The sequence below is a fragment of the Lagenorhynchus albirostris genome, chromosome 10 (assembly GCF_949774975.1).
Source record: "Lagenorhynchus albirostris chromosome 10, mLagAlb1.1, whole genome shotgun sequence".
Classification (NCBI taxonomy): domain Eukaryota; kingdom Metazoa; phylum Chordata; class Mammalia; order Artiodactyla; family Delphinidae; genus Lagenorhynchus; species Lagenorhynchus albirostris.
This window is the reverse complement of record NC_083104.1, coordinates 90,374,926-90,393,765: the sequence shown is the minus strand read 5'-3', so window position 1 is coordinate 90,393,765 and position 18,840 is coordinate 90,374,926. Positions and strand designations below refer to the sequence as shown.

The 18,840-nt window shown below is 42.4% G+C and overlaps 1 protein-coding gene across 8 annotated transcripts in view; it reads left to right on the top strand.

The window, feature by feature from the left end:
* RNF144B (ring finger protein 144B) overlaps nt 1-18,840 on the top strand; it is a 255,843-nt gene that overhangs the window by 103,852 nt on the left and 133,151 nt on the right. For 4 of the 8 annotated variants that reach the window (XM_060163605.1, XM_060163604.1, XM_060163606.1 and 1 more), the window contains exon 9: nt 14,281-14,380. The exons of 1 other annotated variant lie outside the window; for it this stretch is intronic. In XM_060163605.1, the coding sequence (XP_060019588.1) occupies nt 14,281-14,380 (100 nt within the window). Of the gene's footprint in view, nt 1-14,280; nt 14,381-17,046; nt 17,269-18,840 lie in introns of all 8 variants that reach the window. 3 more of the 8 variants (XR_009543043.1, XR_009543044.1, XR_009543045.1) reach the window with 3 other exon arrangements.

Below are 18,840 nucleotides of genomic sequence, written 5' to 3'. Positions count from 1 at the left end.
TGAATTTTAGATTGTAAATGCTTTTCCCTCAGAATTCTAAAGATATTAATTCCATATCTTAGTTAGCCTGTAGGGGATTTATCTTTCGCTGTTCTTAACTTTCACAGTAATGTTTAGAGTTATGAGTCCTTTTCCTTCCTCCTTCTTTGTTGGTAAATCTTTTCAATGTGAACACATGTTTTCTTCTTAAGCCCTAGGAAATTTCCTTCTATTATTTCTTTGCCTCCATTTTCTCTTATTAAACTCCTATTATATATTAAATCCTCTGTTTTAATCCTGCATGTTTCACCTTCCCTCTCATGTTTTCCATCTTTTTGTTCTCCTTTATGGAAGACTTCCTTTACTGGTACCTTTCAACCGTTCTATTTTATTGTGTATCTTAGCAATCATATTTTTAATCTCCAGTAATTATTTTTAATGTTCATATTCTCCTTTTGCAGAACATCCTGTTGTAGGTGTAATATCTATTCTAATCTCTCTAAGGATACTAGTCAGAACTGTACTTTTAAAAAAGTTTGCCATGGTTTACTTCTTTTGTGCTGCAGACTTCTCTCAAATGTTTGATGTTTCTTAGTAGTCTGTTCATATTTAGATGAATGAATTAAATGATCAGCTATTCCTGGTGTTCTCACAGTGGATGATATTAGATAGGCAGTAATTTTTGATTGGTGAGCTGGAGGTCCTTGTAGGAATGGTAAATTGGCTATGACTGTCATAAATTAGAAGTAATGACAGACCTATAGTGGTAAACTATCATTTGGCAAATGGTTTTGTTCTTCTGTTTAATAGATTTAATACAGTAATCTTTTATCTAGGAAGTATAGAGCCCAAGAGGGTCCCTGGGATGTCCTCAGGAAGTCTGTCAGTACTGAAAGTGTGTGTAAAATTGTGTTGCATATATATTTTTCTGGAAAGAGGTTTCCATAGTTTTTAGGAGGCTATGACACTAAAAAGATTAACAGTATTCAATAGGAGCATTTATCATTTAAATTCTGGTGGATAGGTATTTCTGCATAATGCTGGAATTAGAAAAAAGCATTCTTTTTGTTGGTTTTTAGTAAAAGGAGAAATTTTGTTTTCTCCTACAAATAATGGATTTGAGTGTTTTTATGTATAGTTGACATTTCTGAGCTTGAGACTGAGGCATATTTCTTACTGAAAAGCCTAAGTCACTCATTACATGGAAGCCCAGAAGAGAATATTAAGTAATTTCCAATGTACGTGGTGGCAGGATGAACATAAGCTGGTCTCTCCTTCTGACCACCCAAGTGGCCAGCTACTCTGAATGCTTTTTCTTGTACCTTCATGTTTTGGGTCCAAACTAGCTAAATCAGGGTCTTCTAGAGGTTTTCTCTAAATAAGCTAGTGAGCGTTTACCTGTCCCTAAACAAAACCCACAGATCTGCCTACCTAAGTTTGGCAATCAAAGCCCCATGGCCACTAGCAAGTTTGCCTCTACTTTGATCTGTGATGTGTATGACACTATATTCTTTGGCTGCTCTAAAGCAGACTGCCAATTAGATCCAAATGTGTCAGCCTTGGAGTGGGTACTGGTGGCCAAGTTTCCATTAGTGGTTACTACTGATTGATGCCTGCAGCATTCTGTTCATTTAGAAATAGAAACCTATTCTCATGTTTAATCTTGGGGTTGGGAGAGGAGGTAATGGTGAGGTTAGGGGGAGAAAATCCCAGAACACAATTAAATCTTTATTTATTTATTTAAATTAAATCTCTTTATATCTCTCAACTTTTAACTTCTGTTTTTCCTTTAACACAGGAAAGACTCAAAATAATAGGAGGTTGTGATTCTGTTGTTCAGATTAGGGTATGCTTTTTATTTTCTGAGGTATAGAAGGTTGAAAGGAAGAGGAAAGAAAGCCTCATTTATTGGAAAACAGCTCTGTGCCTGCAACTGTGTTAGATACTTTCACGTGTGACCACACACGTGTTCTCTAACAGTTCTACGAGTTAGTGTGTGCATACTGTTGAGGCAATCACGGTTCAGAGAAGAGGAATAGAAGAATATATTCCTTCTATATTGCATACATTATTGCATACATTATAAGTGCCAAAACAAATTCACACAGGTATCTGTTGGATTCAATAGTCTGTGCTATTTCTATTCCACTGTATAACAATGTTAGTGATTATGGGGTTAATTCCTCTAGCATCTGAAAAGAGCTTGGAAAAAGCCCCTATTGCATAATGAAAAGGGGGATATTTAGGCTAGAAGCTTACCTGTGGGTCACCATAGACCAATATAGAAAAAATTAAAGCAGGGGCCTAATTTCTAGATTTCAGCTTTTGCATTCATACTCAGAAATGGACTGGGGTTTACTTTTCTTATCTACACTTGGGCTAGTTTCTTGAAATCAAATCATTGTTCTGAGAAGTAAACTACACCAGGGGAAAGGATGGAGGAGAAACAAACAAACCTCTCTTCTTTGTTAATGAGTCATATTGTCTACACTTGGTTTTTCATTGACACCAGCTGGGGTGGTTTTTGCCCATCTCTCAAGGAGGATCCTAATGATGATTCATGGGGTCTGCATCTCATTTGCGGTACCAATTAATTCTGGAAACTCAAAATGCATTCAATTGAATGTATGTTTAAAAACATTTTTTTCTTTCTCCCCCATGCTTTTTTTGGGAGGAGTGTAATTTGCTATTTGGGACTGTTACACAAAAGTTGGTGGAGTATACTTCACTATGGCTCTTCAGAAAAGGGAGGTTTATTGTAACTAGAAGTTTTAGCAGTGGTGAATAGCCTGGAGCAGAGGTTGGCAAACTTTTTCTATCAAGAGCCAGATAGTAAATATTTTAGGCTTTGCAGGTCTATGTTCTCTGTGGCAACTTCTCGACTCTGCTGTTGCAGTGTGAAAGTAGCCACAGACATTATGTAAACGCATAGGTGCAGCTGTGTTCCAATAAAACTTTATTTACAAAAACAGCAAGCGGGGCCAGATTTGGCCTGTGAGCTGGAGTTTGCCAAACCCTAGCCTAGAGGATGTCTCAGGTTTTTCTACGTATATAATACCTACCACCAAGCAAATAGTAAGTACTCATTAAAAGTTTTATTTGTCTTTTTTTTAAATGACTAAATGCATATACAAAGGAACAGAAGAACTCTTTCACTGTGGTCTGAATTCATGTATTGAAATTCATATACTGGAAACCTAATGCCCAAGGTGAAGGTACTTGGACATGGGGCCTTTGGAAAGTGATTAGGTCATGAGGTGGAGCCCTCATGAATGGGATTAGTGCCCTTATAAAAGGGACCTCAGAGAGTTAGCCTAATCCCCTCCCTACCGTGTGAGGTCACAGCTAGAAATTGGCAGTCTGCAACATGGAAGAGAGCTTTCACCAGAACCCTACCATGTTGGCACCCTGATCTAGGACCTCCAGCCTGAGGAATGTTGAGAAATAAATTTCTGTTGTTTATAAGTCACCCAATCTATGGTATTTTGTTATAGCAGCCAGAACAGACTAAAACATCTTCCAAGGCTTCATTACTATCAACTGTGTTATAAAATAAGGAAGGAGTTGGTAGGAATACTCAATTTATAGATAGAAGAATAAAGTATAAGAAATCAGGGCCCCTAGAAGTTGTGGGCAAATTTTTCTTTAGAATTCAAGGTTTTTTTTTTGGCTGCACCATGGGGCATGCTGGATCTTAGTTCCCAGACCAGGGATCAAACCCCTGCCCCCTGCATTGGGAGCGTGGAGTCTTAACTGAACCACCAGGGAAGACCAGAATTCAAGCTTCTTGACTCTATTCAATGCTGCATTTGCTGAGCTCCCTTGGTTTCATATTATTTTATCATTTATTCTAAGGAAAGCTGCTTCTTTCAAAGATAATACTCTTCATTTCTGCTGTATCAGATAAGGTTCTCTGCATTGTAATAGATGGAACAGCCTTCAAACAGACTTAAACAGTACAGGGAATTTACTGGCTGATGAACTTGAAAAGTCCAGATGTGAAGTAGGCTCCAGACAGGCTTTACTCAGTCACTCAAAGTTACCAAGCACCCAGTTCCTCTTTGCCTCTGTTCTGCCTGCCACCTGGGCGTCTTCACTCTTAGATTCCACCCTGTGGGATATCCCTTAAGGTTTTCTTGTTTGGGGATGGTGGCGTGGGCAAAGTGAACTTCTCAAACTTCTGCTAACCTTGACCGATTAAGGAAACAACATAGATGAAATGGACTAACGTGTCCTCGTTTGGTCACGGGGAGCAGAAGGAAATTAGGTAAGTTAATGGAATATTTGGCGGTCTTGAGCACTGGGAACAAACCAGAGAGTAGATGCATTCTAGGGAAAAGAGCACCTTTGGAGGTATGTAAGAGCCTAGCAGGGATGCTGAGCCCAAAACCATTTAGAGTCACTGGAGTCTAGGCAGAAGTTGGGATATAAAGGTGGATGAACAAGTAGGGAAGAACCAAATCCCGAAGCCACCTGAAGCAGTCAGCTTTTATCTCCAAGACAAATGGGCCTTGCTGAAGAATTTTGAGCAAGGGAGTGATGGAATTGGACTTGAATGTCAGAAAAATTATTCTGACAGCTTTGTGGAAGGAGGTTCAGGGAGAGGCAGGAAGAAAAGCAACGAACTTAATACAACCAGCTGCATAGAGCTTAGCAACAACGGGATGGAGAAGAGAGGAAGGGGAAGAGAGCCATTTAGATAGAGTTAACCCCCTAGATATGGGGAAAAGTGAAGCAGCCAGAATGACTTCTGGGCTTGTTTCCGTAGCTGGGCCCAAGGTGGTGCCATAAACCGTGATGGATATGAATAAACATGTCCCTGTGCCTTGGTCTTTGAGGACGTGTATGTGGGGGTCTGGGCTGTATTGTGTATTTTCCCAGATATAGTAACCCTAATAGAGGTGACAATCCCCAGATATTATCCTAGTTGCGCAAGCCAGGGTGGGATCTCTGCAAACGTCTATAACTAGTTTAAAGCCTCCGTTCCTACCTCCTTTGAGAAGTGCAGAGTGCGGGCCAGATTGAAATCAGATGTAGCCACAGAGCCCCTGGGCTACTGAGCCTCTTCAAATAAGCACTGGGTGAAATCATTGTGGGGGGAAACTGACCTTTCTGTCTAATCTCCTCAGGCTGCTCTTGTTAATGGAACAAACTACTCGTCAAAGCCACCTGGCCCTGAAAGGAAAACAATGCCTTTCTTTTGCTTTTGTAAAGAGCCTGGCAGGAGGATTCACCGTATGCAAATGCCTTAGGCATCCTGGTGGGGAGGGACGGGAGGGGGCAGTCCTGAGCCCTGTGTCCATCTGTGACTCAGCCAGGCCTCACAAAGAGCATTCTCCAAACCTGCAAGGGAAGAAAGCGAGTTGAAAGGAGCCTTGTCATTGTTCTGGCCATGGGAACATATGTCAGAAACAGTGTTCCAGCCGCTGCAAAAAGCACTGCTTCCCGGGCAACATCATGCATTACATTGGTGACAGTAGCAGCTGCAAGGCCAGCCTGTGAGTGACCAGAGGAAGGGTAGATGCATGGAGAGAGCTGTGTGGGCAGTCACAATTTTGCAAGACACCCTCTCCTTCTTCAGGGTCTCAGCTTAGCCTGCCTCCAAAGGCCTGAATGTTGGGAATGTGGCTGGGAGGCAAACTGAACGTGTGATTTAATCAAGTTTGGTTCTTTAGCTAGAAAATGCTTTGAGATTATGGTAAAAAGGACCCCAAATTGAAATGCAGTGTCATTCTCATTAGCAATCCAGGAAGCCTTTGAAAGCTCCAGTGTGAGTGAGCTGCTTTTCAGGTAAAACCAGTGTCTCAAGCATAGCTGAGGAGGTGGTGAATGGGCAAATGGGCAGATGTGGCAGACAGAGCTGTGAAGTACAGCTATGAATGTTACAGAAGGAAGTTTTTTTGGTTTTGTCTCTAGCTTCCTTTTTTCTCTGGCCCTTCTGTTTCTTTCCTGTCTTAAAATGTTCTCTCCTGATATTAATGGAGAAGAAAGAAGTCCCCAGGACTTGGTTTTAGGCACAAATGAGCAACTGAAACCGTCCAGAGAACTCTGGTCAAGCCAGTTCAACTGCCTGCGATGAATGTGCATGATGGGTCAGGCACTGTGTTACGAATGGAGCTCAGGGGAGGGGTGATAACAGTTGAGACACAGTCCACGTTCTGAATGTGCTCACTGTCTGTGGGGGAGGATGGGCATCTTTTCAAGTCATTGTAACACACATCCCAATGTAGTAAGGGATCTGGGGAAGGTATAAACAAACTAGCAAGCAATGCAAAGACAAGTAGAAGTATTCTGACAAGAGACCTGGGGAAGGTTTCAGGAAAGAACTGACATGGGGAGAGAGAGCCAGGGAAAGCCAGCGACGGTGAGAACAGACAGTATTCTTGCTGAGGAGGAGCTAGAAGGTTCTGAGAGGAAATACAGTTGCGAAAACTCTGTTGGGATGGGTGACACAGCAGGAGGCCATCTATGATTAACTTGCTTCCCTCAAGGTATTGGAATTTGGGACAGTTAATCTTTCATAGTTAGGAAAAGTTAACACCTCACTGAGTGTTGGAATGAGGCTAAATCGGGTTGGATTCTCACTGGGGTGTTTCCATAGGAACAGATGAGGCCTCTGACCTTTCGTTAAATGGCTCAGCCAGAAAAGGAGAAGAGTAGAGTTTTTCCTGGTCTGTTCTTCCCTAGTTAATATTTATTGAGAGTCCTTCCTGGGTGCTGTGGAAACCACCTGATTACGAGGAATGTTGAGTCAGTTGGAGGAGATACAGAAGTCGTTTTTATTGCTTAGAATATGAAACTGACGTTTTTCAGAGCCCCTGAAGGCACTGAAACCATTCATCTAATAAAACATTTCTCTTAGGCCTTTACTCTGCAAGCCAAGACACAGAACAGTCCTTCTGGAGGCCTTGTTTCACATATTCTTTGAGACATGTGTTTCCGAACACTTTGAGTGAATTATGCGTTCGCCTCATTTTGAGTCAGTGACTGCCTCTGGAGATGACGTGGATGGATTGTTTGGTAGCGCTTTTCAGGGTCAACAGAGCCCCACCTAAGAAAAGTGGGAAAATGCAGAGGCCAGAGTCCCTACAGCACTACAGAAGGGGTAATGTGGGGTGGGAAGTGTGGACAGGGCAGGAAGTCACATTTATTGAATATCTTTGTAGGTACTTTGTAGGCACTTTGCTAGGTACTTTGTAGGCAATATATTCATTACTTTTTGAGACTCTTGAAGGAAACAGCAGGTATCCTATAGAATGCTGAAGAAAGACTCTGAGAGGTGAAGTAACTTGCCTAAGGCCTATCTACTGGGCAATGATGCAGCCATGATTCATAGGCCAGAATCCAGGGCTTACACCACCCTGCCGGGGCTGCTCCCAGGGCAAGTGCTGCTCTATCAGAAAACAAACAGTACTGTTCTTTTATTGGGCTAATACCAGGAAAAAAGAGAGGGCAAACGGTACTACTCCACCAGCAACCTCGCTACAGCTAGGGCAAAACTTTCAAACTTTTTTTTGTTCAGCACTGTAGTAAGAAATATATTTGACAAGAAGATCCAGTACAGTTTTACATATAAAATTTCAAAAGTTTTATGAAGCGATTCTTACATTCTGACTGCGAGGTGCTCTGTTTTCTGTTGAAGTAATCTGTTCTATTCGTTTAGTTTAAAAAAAAAATTGCTGATCCTGAATCTCCAATTTGGGGGTGGCCTGCTTAGTGAAAGCACTCGTTGGGGGTAACAAACTGGAGATTTATTTGTAACATTGGACAAAGGAATTTTGGCAAGTCTTTCCTCTTTTGCATACACCCCTCTGGCTAAAAATACAATGTTACCCTTTTATGATTTATTTTTCCCCTAAAGGCTGTCTGGTTCTATTGTTCATAAAAGAAATAGGTAAACCATTTACCTGTCTCCAAGAACCTTTCCCTCATGTGTAGGGTTACAGGGCAGGGTAGATTCTGCTTCTTCTACCTTCCTAGGGACAAAGGGCTCCAGTCAGCCCTCAATCAAGAGGGAGTTTTGAATGCGAGGAAGCTGATTATGTCTGCTTTTTAAATTACTTTCCTTGTCCAGGTCGTGTAGAGAGAATTTCTCTCATGACTCCTATCTGTGAGTAAATAGAACGTTTAAAGCCTCACGCTTTTACTTTAATCATGGAAATATTGCTAGATTTGGTTGAGGGGATTGGAGAGAGAGAGGTGGTATTTAATGAGGTGGATTTTACAATTCCGTTCACCCTGACAGGAGGGGCTCTGATAGGAGGATCATGTTTGCCAGGTTGGTGGGAAGAAACCTGTAGGAATCAATCATTCTGAAGGCACTTTGCATGCTATGAAGTGCCAGGCAAATATGAGGAACTATTGCTATTAGGTGTGATGCTGAGTAAGAGCAAAGCTCTTTATCTTGTCTGTAAAAATGGCAGGTCTTTTCTTTTTCTGTTGTTATAAATTTATTTATTTATTTAATTTCTGGCTGCATTGGGTCTTAGTTGCTGCACGTGGGCTTTCTCTACTTGTGGTGAGCGGGCACTACTCTTCGTTGTGGTGCGTGGGCTTCTCATTGCTTTGGCTTCTCTTGTTGAGGAGCATGAGCTCCAGGCGCGTGGGCTTCAGTAGTTGTGGTGCGTGGGCTCAGTAGTTGTGGCTCGCGGGCTCTAGAGCACAGGCTCAGTAGTTGTGGCGCACGGGCTTGGTTGTTCTGTGGCATGTGGGATCTTCCCGGACCAGGGCTCGAACCTGCATTGGCAGGTGGATTCTTAACCACTGTGCCACCAGGGAAGCCCCGGCAGGGCTTTTCTTGACACAGGTGAGGCTTGTAGCAAATTATTGCTCTTTGCCTGACCACAAAAAAAAACTCTTTATTTGACCAATAAATCCAAGACACACTGATTCCCTATTACATACTAAGTATCGTGCTGGACTTTGTGGAGGCTGAAACCAAATGAAATGTGGTCTCTGCACTTTAGGTGCTTAAAATTGATCTTCAGGGAGAAGAGACATTTAAGGCACAAAACAAAAACATGAAAAGTCCGTGATGGTGTGTAACTCAGTGCTGAATGGCATGCTACAGAAAAGCCAAATGGTCAAATTCGTCAGAGGAATCCAGGTCTGCCTCATGGTCTGTGAAGGAAACTCCACATTGGAAATTAGACAGAGGAATGAGGAGGCAGCAGAGGCCTGTTTATCTGGAAAACTCTACTCAGTAACCTGCAACTCTTGGGATTTATTTGACCTGATTTGTGGTGTTGATTAAACTCAGGCTTCAAGACATCCCGTGCTCTATGTCATGCACCAAAGCCTTGGTAAAGAATTTAACTGAAGGACTGTGACTCCTGGGTCTCGGTGTATTTGTCAGCTTGGGCTCCCATAAAAAAATACCACAGACTGGGGGGTTCAAACAATAGAAATGTATTTCTCATAGTTCTGGAGGCCGGGAAGTCCAAGATCAAGGTCCTGGCAAAGTAAGTTTCATTCTGAGGCCTCTTCTCTTGGCTTGTAAGCTGCTGTCACTCACATGACCTCTTTTTTTTTTTTTTTTTTTTTTTTTTGTGGTACGCGGGCCTCTCACCGCTGTGGCCCCTCCCGTTGCGGAGCACAGGCTCCGGACGCGCAGGCTCAGCGGCCATGGCTCACGGGCCCAGCCGCTCCGCGGCACACGGGATCTTCCCGGACCGGGGCACGAACCCGCGTCCCCTGCCTCGGCAGGCGGACCCCCAACCACTGCGCCACCAGGGAAGCCCCACATGACCTCTTTGAGAGAGTGCTAATCTCTTTTCCCTTTCTTATAAGGACATTAATCCCATCATGGGAGCCCCATCCTCGTGCCCTCATCTAAACCTAAGTATCTCCCGAATACCCCACCTCCAGATAACATCACATTGGGAGTCATGGCTTCAACATATAAATTTGCGGGGCGGGGGACACAAACATTCCGTCCACAACACTCTGTATGCTCAAGTTCTGAGATGAAAGGGAGAAAGGGAAAAGCACAACAGAACTTCTGCCTCCTCTGCCGCCTTTGAGCTTTGTTGTAGCAAGAACGCATCCTAAATATTCTACTGTCAGTGATGTGGTCACTTCTTTAAGGCCTCACTGATTTCAACATTTTTGTTGTATCTGAAGTTGAGGCATGTTGGAAGGCTGCCAGGGTGCCATGCACCAAATTACGCGTTGAGTATTAGGGCCTCTTGAATGCATGCACTTGAGAAGTGTGTACTCTGTTAGGCAAATCATACAACTTACCCATCAGCTTCCATAATTAATCTGACATATAAATAGTAGAGAGGCCACTGCTTGGTTCCTTCCCAATTGACTACCTATTCCTGACTCAGTAATAGCCAAAAGTTATGAGTACATTTTTTCCCCCTTTGGTTCTTCCATTATTTCCAGTGCCATCTTCCTATTTGAGTCTTCTCTTCTGCTGCTTCTTCCTTGCTCAGAAAGACATAAAGTAGCCATGAATTGTTTGTCTCCTTATTTTTCTGGCTGTGGACCAAGAGGAGCCATACCTGGTCCATTCATTTAAGATAAGCAGAGGTGGGATGTAGTCAAATGTTTATAAAGAAAATTTTAAGGAAAACAGAGTGTAGAGGGTTAGTGCCCTCTGAGCCAGTATTAGGAGAGGCCCCTGATGTGCTGGGCAAGGCAACACTTGGTTTGTGAGGAAAGAATCCCACAGCCTCAATAATGACCCACGGCCACTGAGCTTCTGAGGTTTTCCTTCCAAGTAAAGCAGGTTCCTGGGCAAGTAGGGTGACCCTAATTTTCAACATTAATTTTTCTTATCAACATTCAGCTTCTTAATATGCTTTGCCAGGGTAACCCAGGGAGGCATGTCCATCCTTTTTGATGACCCAACCTAAGTCACATCACTCAGGATATCACAGAGGATACCTGTATGATTATATGGAGTCAAAGAAACTTGTGGATGGAGGAACTTTAGGGATTCTTAGTCTGGTTCTTGATCTCAGGTAAGGTAAGCAAGGCCTACTGGGATGGTGTCTTATGTCAGTCAGCAAAAGAGCTGACACTATATCTAGGCCTCCTGACTCCCACTCAATTCACTGTCATTTTTCACTGTGCCCAGCTTGGAAAGTTTATACTTTTGTGTGTGTGCGTGTGCGTGTGTGTGTGTGTGTTTGAGATAAACTTCCTTGGGGGATTGCCTGGTATTTTATCAAAATGCTGGAAATTATGGGCTTCCCTGGTGGCACAGTGGTTGAAAGTCCGCCTGCCGATGCAGGAGACACGGGTTCGAGCCCCGGTCTGGGAAGATCCCACATGCCGCGGAGCAGCTGGGCCCGTGAGCCATGGCCGCTGAGCCTGCGCATCCGGAGCCTGTGCTCCGCAGCGGGAGAGGCCACAACAGTGAGAAGCCCGCATACCGCAAAAAAAAAAAAAAAAGCTGGAAAATTTATGTTTATGGTTTAATAGGTAAGGTTGGCACTGATTTACCTTTTTTCACATTTTTAGCAGAGCAAGTAGCAGATCTAGAGGTGATAAGGTTTAGAAAATATGCTGGGATAAAATCTCTTAAGTCAACAAAACTAAGGCCATGTTTTGTTCAGGGCTCTGTGTTTTGTTATTAATTCATCCTGGGGTCAGACTGAATCATTGCCTTTTTCTAGGCGGTTTTCATGGGCAGTTGTCAGAAGAGAGGCTCAGTTTTCAGGCATTGTGATATATATTGGGTAGGGGGTGGGTGGGTAGACAGATATGGTATCAGGGAGAAAGAGAGAAGAAGATGACAGTGTAGCCAGAAAGGAAACGGCACTTGTGTCAGGAAACATACTTTTCCATCATGATTTTGTTATTGAAATATAGTTCATTTCACATCTTAAGGCTTCTTCTACTATTGCGGAGAATAAAGATTAATTAAAGGTACACTTTATGACAGCTTGTGTGTTCACAAAACATCCCACAACAGGAAACCAGGAGACAAGTTGCCTCAACTCTGCAACTAAGAATCCAAGAGCGTCCAAAAGACCCCAGTTCCTTTATGTCATGAAGAGGTGAAGTAGATGACTTATTTAGTTCTCTTGTAGTTCCCCAATTCTAGGTCATCCCTCATGGCAAGATACCCTGTTTCTGAAATCGTCCTGATTAGGTTATGTACTCTGCCAAGCAGTGCAATAAATACTCCTGCATACAGTCCAGAATTGCCAGGTTTGCTAGTTAATACCCTGAAGGTCATGAGTAGGAGGCTGCCTTCCTTCGTTACAAAAAACCCGATTAGGACGATTTTGTAATTTGGAGGTAGATGGGATGTCTGGAAGGCATCTTGGCCAGAGAATTCCATCATACCCTATCTTGAATGCTTGTGATAAAACTACCCAGCTCAGTGTCTGGCACTGCACAGCTTCCCTGGGAGCGTAGATCCCCTCCTGGTAAATATTTTTGATTGCTTGAGGAAAGATCTTAGGTTGCCTTAAATGAAATTGGCCTTGGGACATTCTCTAATGGTTCAGCGCTCAAGCACTTCACATTTGGCCCACCAATTAGCCTTTTCTGGCTGCTCCTTGAAATTGCCTAATTCTCTCAAGATGTCTCCACATGTTTTGGAGTTGTCTCTTCCTATGGACTCTCCAAAACTTGCCTGTTATGTCCCTTGTTTCCTAAGGTTCTAACCAGTCTTCCACATGACAGCCAATGATTGCCTGCCACATATATATATACACACACACACATATATACATATACATATACATATACATACATATATATGCATATATATACCTATATATACGTATATATGCATATACATACACACATATATACTCATACACATATATATATGTGTATATATATGCATATATATATACACACACACACCTATATAAATTACATACATAAATATATACATAAGAAAGTGGTGAGGGAAGGGATCACAGTCTACAAACTCAGTCTGTGACAAATCAAAGAAAAACAGTAACTTCAAAGCTTCTGCCAGGTGTTAAAGGTAATGAATTTTTTGTTTAGGAAAATACTGGATGGATCATTTCGGTTAAAATAAAAAAAAAAATTAAGTGAATGTGAGCTTGCTTGGTTGGTAGCTTGGTAGAAAAATGGTGAGGACCCCTGGGACTGAGAGAAGACAAAGGATGATAGAAAAGTTTGGTTGAATATGGTTGAATAATAGTTGTTGTTGGCTAAGGGAAAAAAAACAGCCAGCAGGAATCCCCTGTGACAGGATGGAGAAGCTTCAAGAAGAGTAATGCCTAATACCCGGTGATAAGTTTTTCTTTAGGATTGGTGGTGTTCTTCTATTAAACCTAAGCTTTTAGTAAAGGCTTGTTCCATGAAGTAGTAATGATACAGTTGCTTTGGGTGTTGAAAGGAGGTAGGAAGGTGGTGGCCAAAGGTGAGGGGATAGAATGAGGAAAAAGGTCAGCATTTGCAGAAAGCAAGATGGTAAGTAGGACTGAGAAACCAGCAACAGCAGGAAGTTGGAGTGATATGAACCAAGAGAACATGGTTCCTAGACTCCTTAAAAATATCAGGGAGATGATTGGATTTCTCAGCATATGTTAGAAGGTAGCTCTAGTCATTTTATTTGAGTATTGATGAAAAGGGTGACCCCTGAATAGCCGGTAAACTTGGGGACATTTGGATTATAGACCTGGGACACGTACATGCACACAATGTACAAAATGATCTGGCATTGGTTGACATTGTATACTCCCGTGCCAACTAAGTTTGTGGTTGCATATTAACATCCAACAAGGAGCTTTAAAAAATTGCTTTGCTCTGTCCATCGCCAGATAGTCTACTTCAAATGCTCAGGGTTGTGAAGCCCAGGCACTGATATTTTTAAAAAGATCCTTAGTTGATTCCTAATATGCAGGTAGGGTTGAGAGTAATAGATCAAATGGCTCTTTTAGGATAGGTAGTATCCAAATAATTTTTGCTCACTTCTACTCCAATTTTAATTATAGAGATAAAAAGTGATCTGCAGGGGGTATTATCAGCAACAATAATTCTTAAAATGGGTTTATATCAATAAAACATGGAATTTTATATCTCAAACTGCACCATATTTAATTGTACAGTTACTAAGAAATATCTGTTTGGTGCAGGACGACATGGATGTCATTCAACCTGGATTCTAGTTATGACTCAAACCAACATACTGTATTTGAAGTTTAATCTCCTTATCTGTGAAATACGGCTCCTAATAACATCTGTCCAATCTACCTCATGAGTTAGGAATGAAACAATACCGTAACAGGTGTAAAAGTTTTTGATAAAGGTAGAAAGTTTTACAGAAGTATAGTGTATTGTTATTTTTCTTTTCCTTTGTAGTCCCATTTAGCCGCACACTTGAAGGATTACGCGTCAATTTCGGATCAGTGGGAGGCGGAACCCGCTGGGGCGGAACCCGCGGGGGTGGAACCAGGAGACTGTACGGACATTTTATGTAAGGGACTTGGGCGTCCACGGTCATTTTATGTAAGGAACTTGTGCGTCCACGAGTTCGTATTCGTGTGTGTCCTGGAGCCAGTCCCCAGAGGATACCGAGAGCTGACGCTGTAAGTATGTATGTGCATATATACACAGAAATGTATATAAATATATGTATACCGGTGTACACGGGTACATATATGTCTAGCCGGTGTCTATACGGGCCTTTGGAAGCAAGGTTCTGCCAAGGCAGCGGTAGGCCATGCAGAAAGAAACCGCTAAAGCACGGTTGTCCCAGGGCAGCAGCGACCACAAGCTCACCTTTGTGCTGACAAGGCTTCTGGATGTGATCTTAATCGAATAAGCTTCGGGCCTGCTTCTTTTTCTGCCTTTGGATGCCTTGTGTGGAAGTTATCTCTAGGTATGCAGTATAACTGGGGAGGGTACTGTGGGCACTGGGGTGCCCTAGAGAGCTGGGGCCACTTGCCCAGCTCTCGGATGAAAGCATTTCACATGGATGTGGAAAAGAGTTTTAAGAGGGGCCACTGACAGGACTGCACTCTCAGAAATGGGTGGCCCTTCTCAGTAACTCTTTCCAGTTCTCCTATTCCCCTTTACCACCTTCTCCTCCATGGTGAAGCACTCAGGGCTGAAAGGTGCTTCCTTCCTGGGTTAGGGCAGAGAATCTCTTCCCAGGTCTTGGGCTCTCCCCAGCGGGGAAGGAGTGCCAGCTCTTATAAAGGCTTTACCGTGTGGTGTCAGGAGGCGCTGGCCCAGGACCGGCAAGGCAGCTCTGTTGTGGGTCAAAGAAGAAGCCCTAGTAGGGATGGTCTAATGGGAGGAAAGGATGTTGGTGGGTGTATGGTTAAATCATAGTAGGGGATTTCAGTGAAAACCCAAAAATTACGTGATGGTTCCCCTTCTTTCACAACAGCCTAGAATGCTCTTTTACGTGAGCTGTCCTCAGGGAGGATTAAGAAATCTGGAAACAAGAACATGGTTTTACTGCCCCAATTTTTTGCTTTCTTGGGCTCTTCTTTCTTCCCCTATCTCATGGTTTTTCAAGGTTGAATCTGGATATGGAAACGGTACTCTGGGTCCTGTTCTGCTCAGGGTGGGATTTGTCTGAAGTATTTAAGGTCCCCTTAGATCAGGGGCTATCTCGGGGCCTGAGATAGTACAATACTTCTGTCCTCCATCTCCTTCCCCCAGCCCCGTGAAAGTGAGGGTACCAGTGCTGGCTGTAGGTATGATTTGCCTTTGGTCCTCATGGGAAGTCTGTGGGCCTGGAGGTGTAGGTGTGGGGCCTTAGGGCATTTCCATGGCAGTGTCATTCTGGTCTTTAGGTTCTTCTTCCGTAGTTTTCAGAACAGTCCTTGGGTTGCTGGGAGCCAGGGGTCTGTATTTGGGTCTGAATCCTGCTGCCAGTTAGTCCTGTGACCTCAGGTAATTTACTGCATCTCATTTTCCTCCCGTTACCTGTTGGATGGGAACACTTTGTCAATATAAATTAGTGTAAAGAGCTATAATTCTGGTACTTACATGGTGGCTAGCTTGATTTTTGTTAAGCATGTATGTATAGGGAGGGAGGAGAACATCATCATTGAGTTTAGGGTCAGAAAGAAAGATCCTGTAAACTTAAAAGTGTGGTTGCTGAGGGGCATAGAGGACAGGAAAGCACAGTAGGTGCATTTCAGAGTGTGGTCAGTTGCATAGACCAGAGAGAAAAAGTTGGGGTGGGGGAGCAGAAGGAGAAAAAGCTGGCTGGGCCTTCTGTTAAAAGCTATGAGAGATGACTTTTTTGGTGCAAAGAGATAACAAAATCTTTCCACAGTGCCTCATACTCAACCATTAGAGATTTATTCCTTTGGATAAAACACTGTCTTTTTGGTTACTATTCTCATTTAAAATATAGATGTTTCTAGGGGTAACATGTTAATCTATGTATACCTTTTTCTGTTCATTTCCCAACCTGACAGGGACAGCCTGGGTAAAAGTGATGGTACAGGATTAACTGTGAAGGATAAGTTAAATCAGTCTATGGATGAAGAGGAAAACTTTAGAGACTTCTTTTCACTTACTTCACCATTTTGCTTAGAACTCAGCTTCACGTGAAGTTTGCTGAGAGGACAGGGAATGAGTGTGTCGAGGCTTCTGCCTGATACTGGAATTGAGTCGGGGTGATACTTTAACCAGAGAGTGGAGAGAACAAATCCCTGGTGTCTAGATACTGAATAACACTTCTCTTCCCTCACTGTATGCTGTTGAGTATGTTGGCCAAGCTCAATGGAAACACTGCATACCCAGGCAGAAGCACCTCATGCCTTCTGCAGAGAAACTGCTTTTCCCTTCACAGCCTGTGTTGCCTCAAGACAAGCTCTGATCTCAGGGGGAAATGTGTGCTAATGGCAATTAATAACCCGTCACAGTTCACAAAAGCCTTTCAAATCCATTATGGCATTTTGTTCTCACACATTCCTCTCAGGGAGGTAGACGAGATTCTGGATCTAATTAGTATATGAGAAAAATGAGAACTCTGAGTTGCTGGGAAAATCATGAAGTTGCCTTGAAGCCACATTGCTGGCCCCTAGCAATTGAATCAGTGTTGACGATGATAATGGTAGGTGCTTCTTCTGTTAGAATATCAATTTATTTTTGTTTCTTTAGCTCCTCTCTGATGAAAATGATACCTACAAGGGCAAATTTGAGGCACCATATGTGAAATGCTGAGACCCCTTGATGAGAAAGGAGACATGGAAAGCCAAGGATGCTTGTGCAGTTACTCTGATGCAGCAGTTTTCTGGTGCCATCTAGTGCTTCATGGTAGGAAGGGCAGAGGAATGGCTCAGTCATAAAAGGACACAGGTTGCAGCAAAGTGAGTCTTTAAGGTGACAGAGTCGAGTTTTTCTTAAACTGGGTATGTGAGTCATTGTATTGATTTTCAGAGGTTTGAGAGAATTGTTTTCTTTAAAAGTTGTCTTCTCCTTAAAACTGGAATTAGGAGTAGAGTCAGGGACCCTAGCTGAACAATAGAACAGGCATGGGCCTTAATTTTAGAATGGTTTCCCCTGAGGCAGAGCTTTCTGAGACACAACTCTTGCCTTTAAGGGTGAGCTTCAGAAAAGACACTGAAGAAAAAAAGAAATAAATATGGTTGACCCTTGAACACTGGTTTGAACTGCGCAGGTCCACTTTTACTCAGGGTTTTTCTGTCGTAAATACTATAATACTGCAGGGCCCGAGGTTGGTTTAATCTGTGGATGTGGAACCATGGATACAGAGGAACTTAGTATACAGAGGGCCAAATATAAGTTAGACTCACGTTTTCTGCTGTGTGGAGGGTCGGTGCCTCTAACCTTGCATGTTCAGGGAGAGTCAACTGTAGTTTGCTCTTTAGACATTTTAATTCTTGCTCTTGGTGACCCTATGCATAGGGCATGACTAAACATCCCTAGCCCTAGGTTTCACCTGGCTACTTATTGTTGAGCTATGGTGAGGGCATGTAGCCATGCCTGCTAATGTTCAATCTAACATCCACATGGAAAGGTACATGCTTTGAGCCTTTCTTTTAGGAACTGGGAGTCAATCTAAGGAGGCAGAGTCTACAGGCCTAAAATAAGTGTCATGATACTTACCCTTCATTTCTATTTCATTTTTACATTTGCTTTTAGCAACAGCTGTGTGCATGAAAATGTGTGTGGGTCAAACATGGGACTAAGTAAAGGAAACTGGTTAGTTCTTTTGAAAAGCAAAGAATCTTTTTTGCAAAGTAAATAATCACACAGTTCAACTTGATAATCTATGTGTTGGCCAAGATATGTTCATTAAGGGTCTCTCTTGTTAAATACATGTTCCATGTTTAAGCGATTACAGAAATTCATTTAGTCCTTGAACAAGAAATGGATTGGCTTGTAGATATTTATTGAGGCAAAAATGCATATGTCCCTTTATTACAAAAATTATAAATCACGAATAGGTTTTCAGATCAACCCTCCAAAAGCTATTAAACCCATGAGGTAGGTTAAATAATGCAATTTGTAGCTGAAGCAAGTGAAAAGAATACAGCTAGAATAGTCAAAACTATGAAGGAGATGTCAGATTCAGTAGAAATACATTTTTAGTTATCAAGATGTTTCAGTAAACGTAGTGTTAGAGGAACATGAAGAAGAAAAATATCTTTGTATTGAGATGTTGGTGGCACTGATTCTTGTGTCTAAGTTGGTCTAAAAATGGGTAGCCTTCTTGTGTTTGTTCAAAGTTGGCCATTTTTCCCCTCAGAATTGAAGCAGAGTAAGAAGAGGAGAGATTTTTTTTCTGGACTTAGCGCATAAGATCTAGAAAATAAAGATGAAAGAAGAGAATTGAAAAAAAATATGTGTGGGTGTGAAAAAGAGATATCTTGAAGTTAGCAAGTGGCCTATAAGTAGAGAAATTAAGAAAATCAACTCACGAGAGTTTGT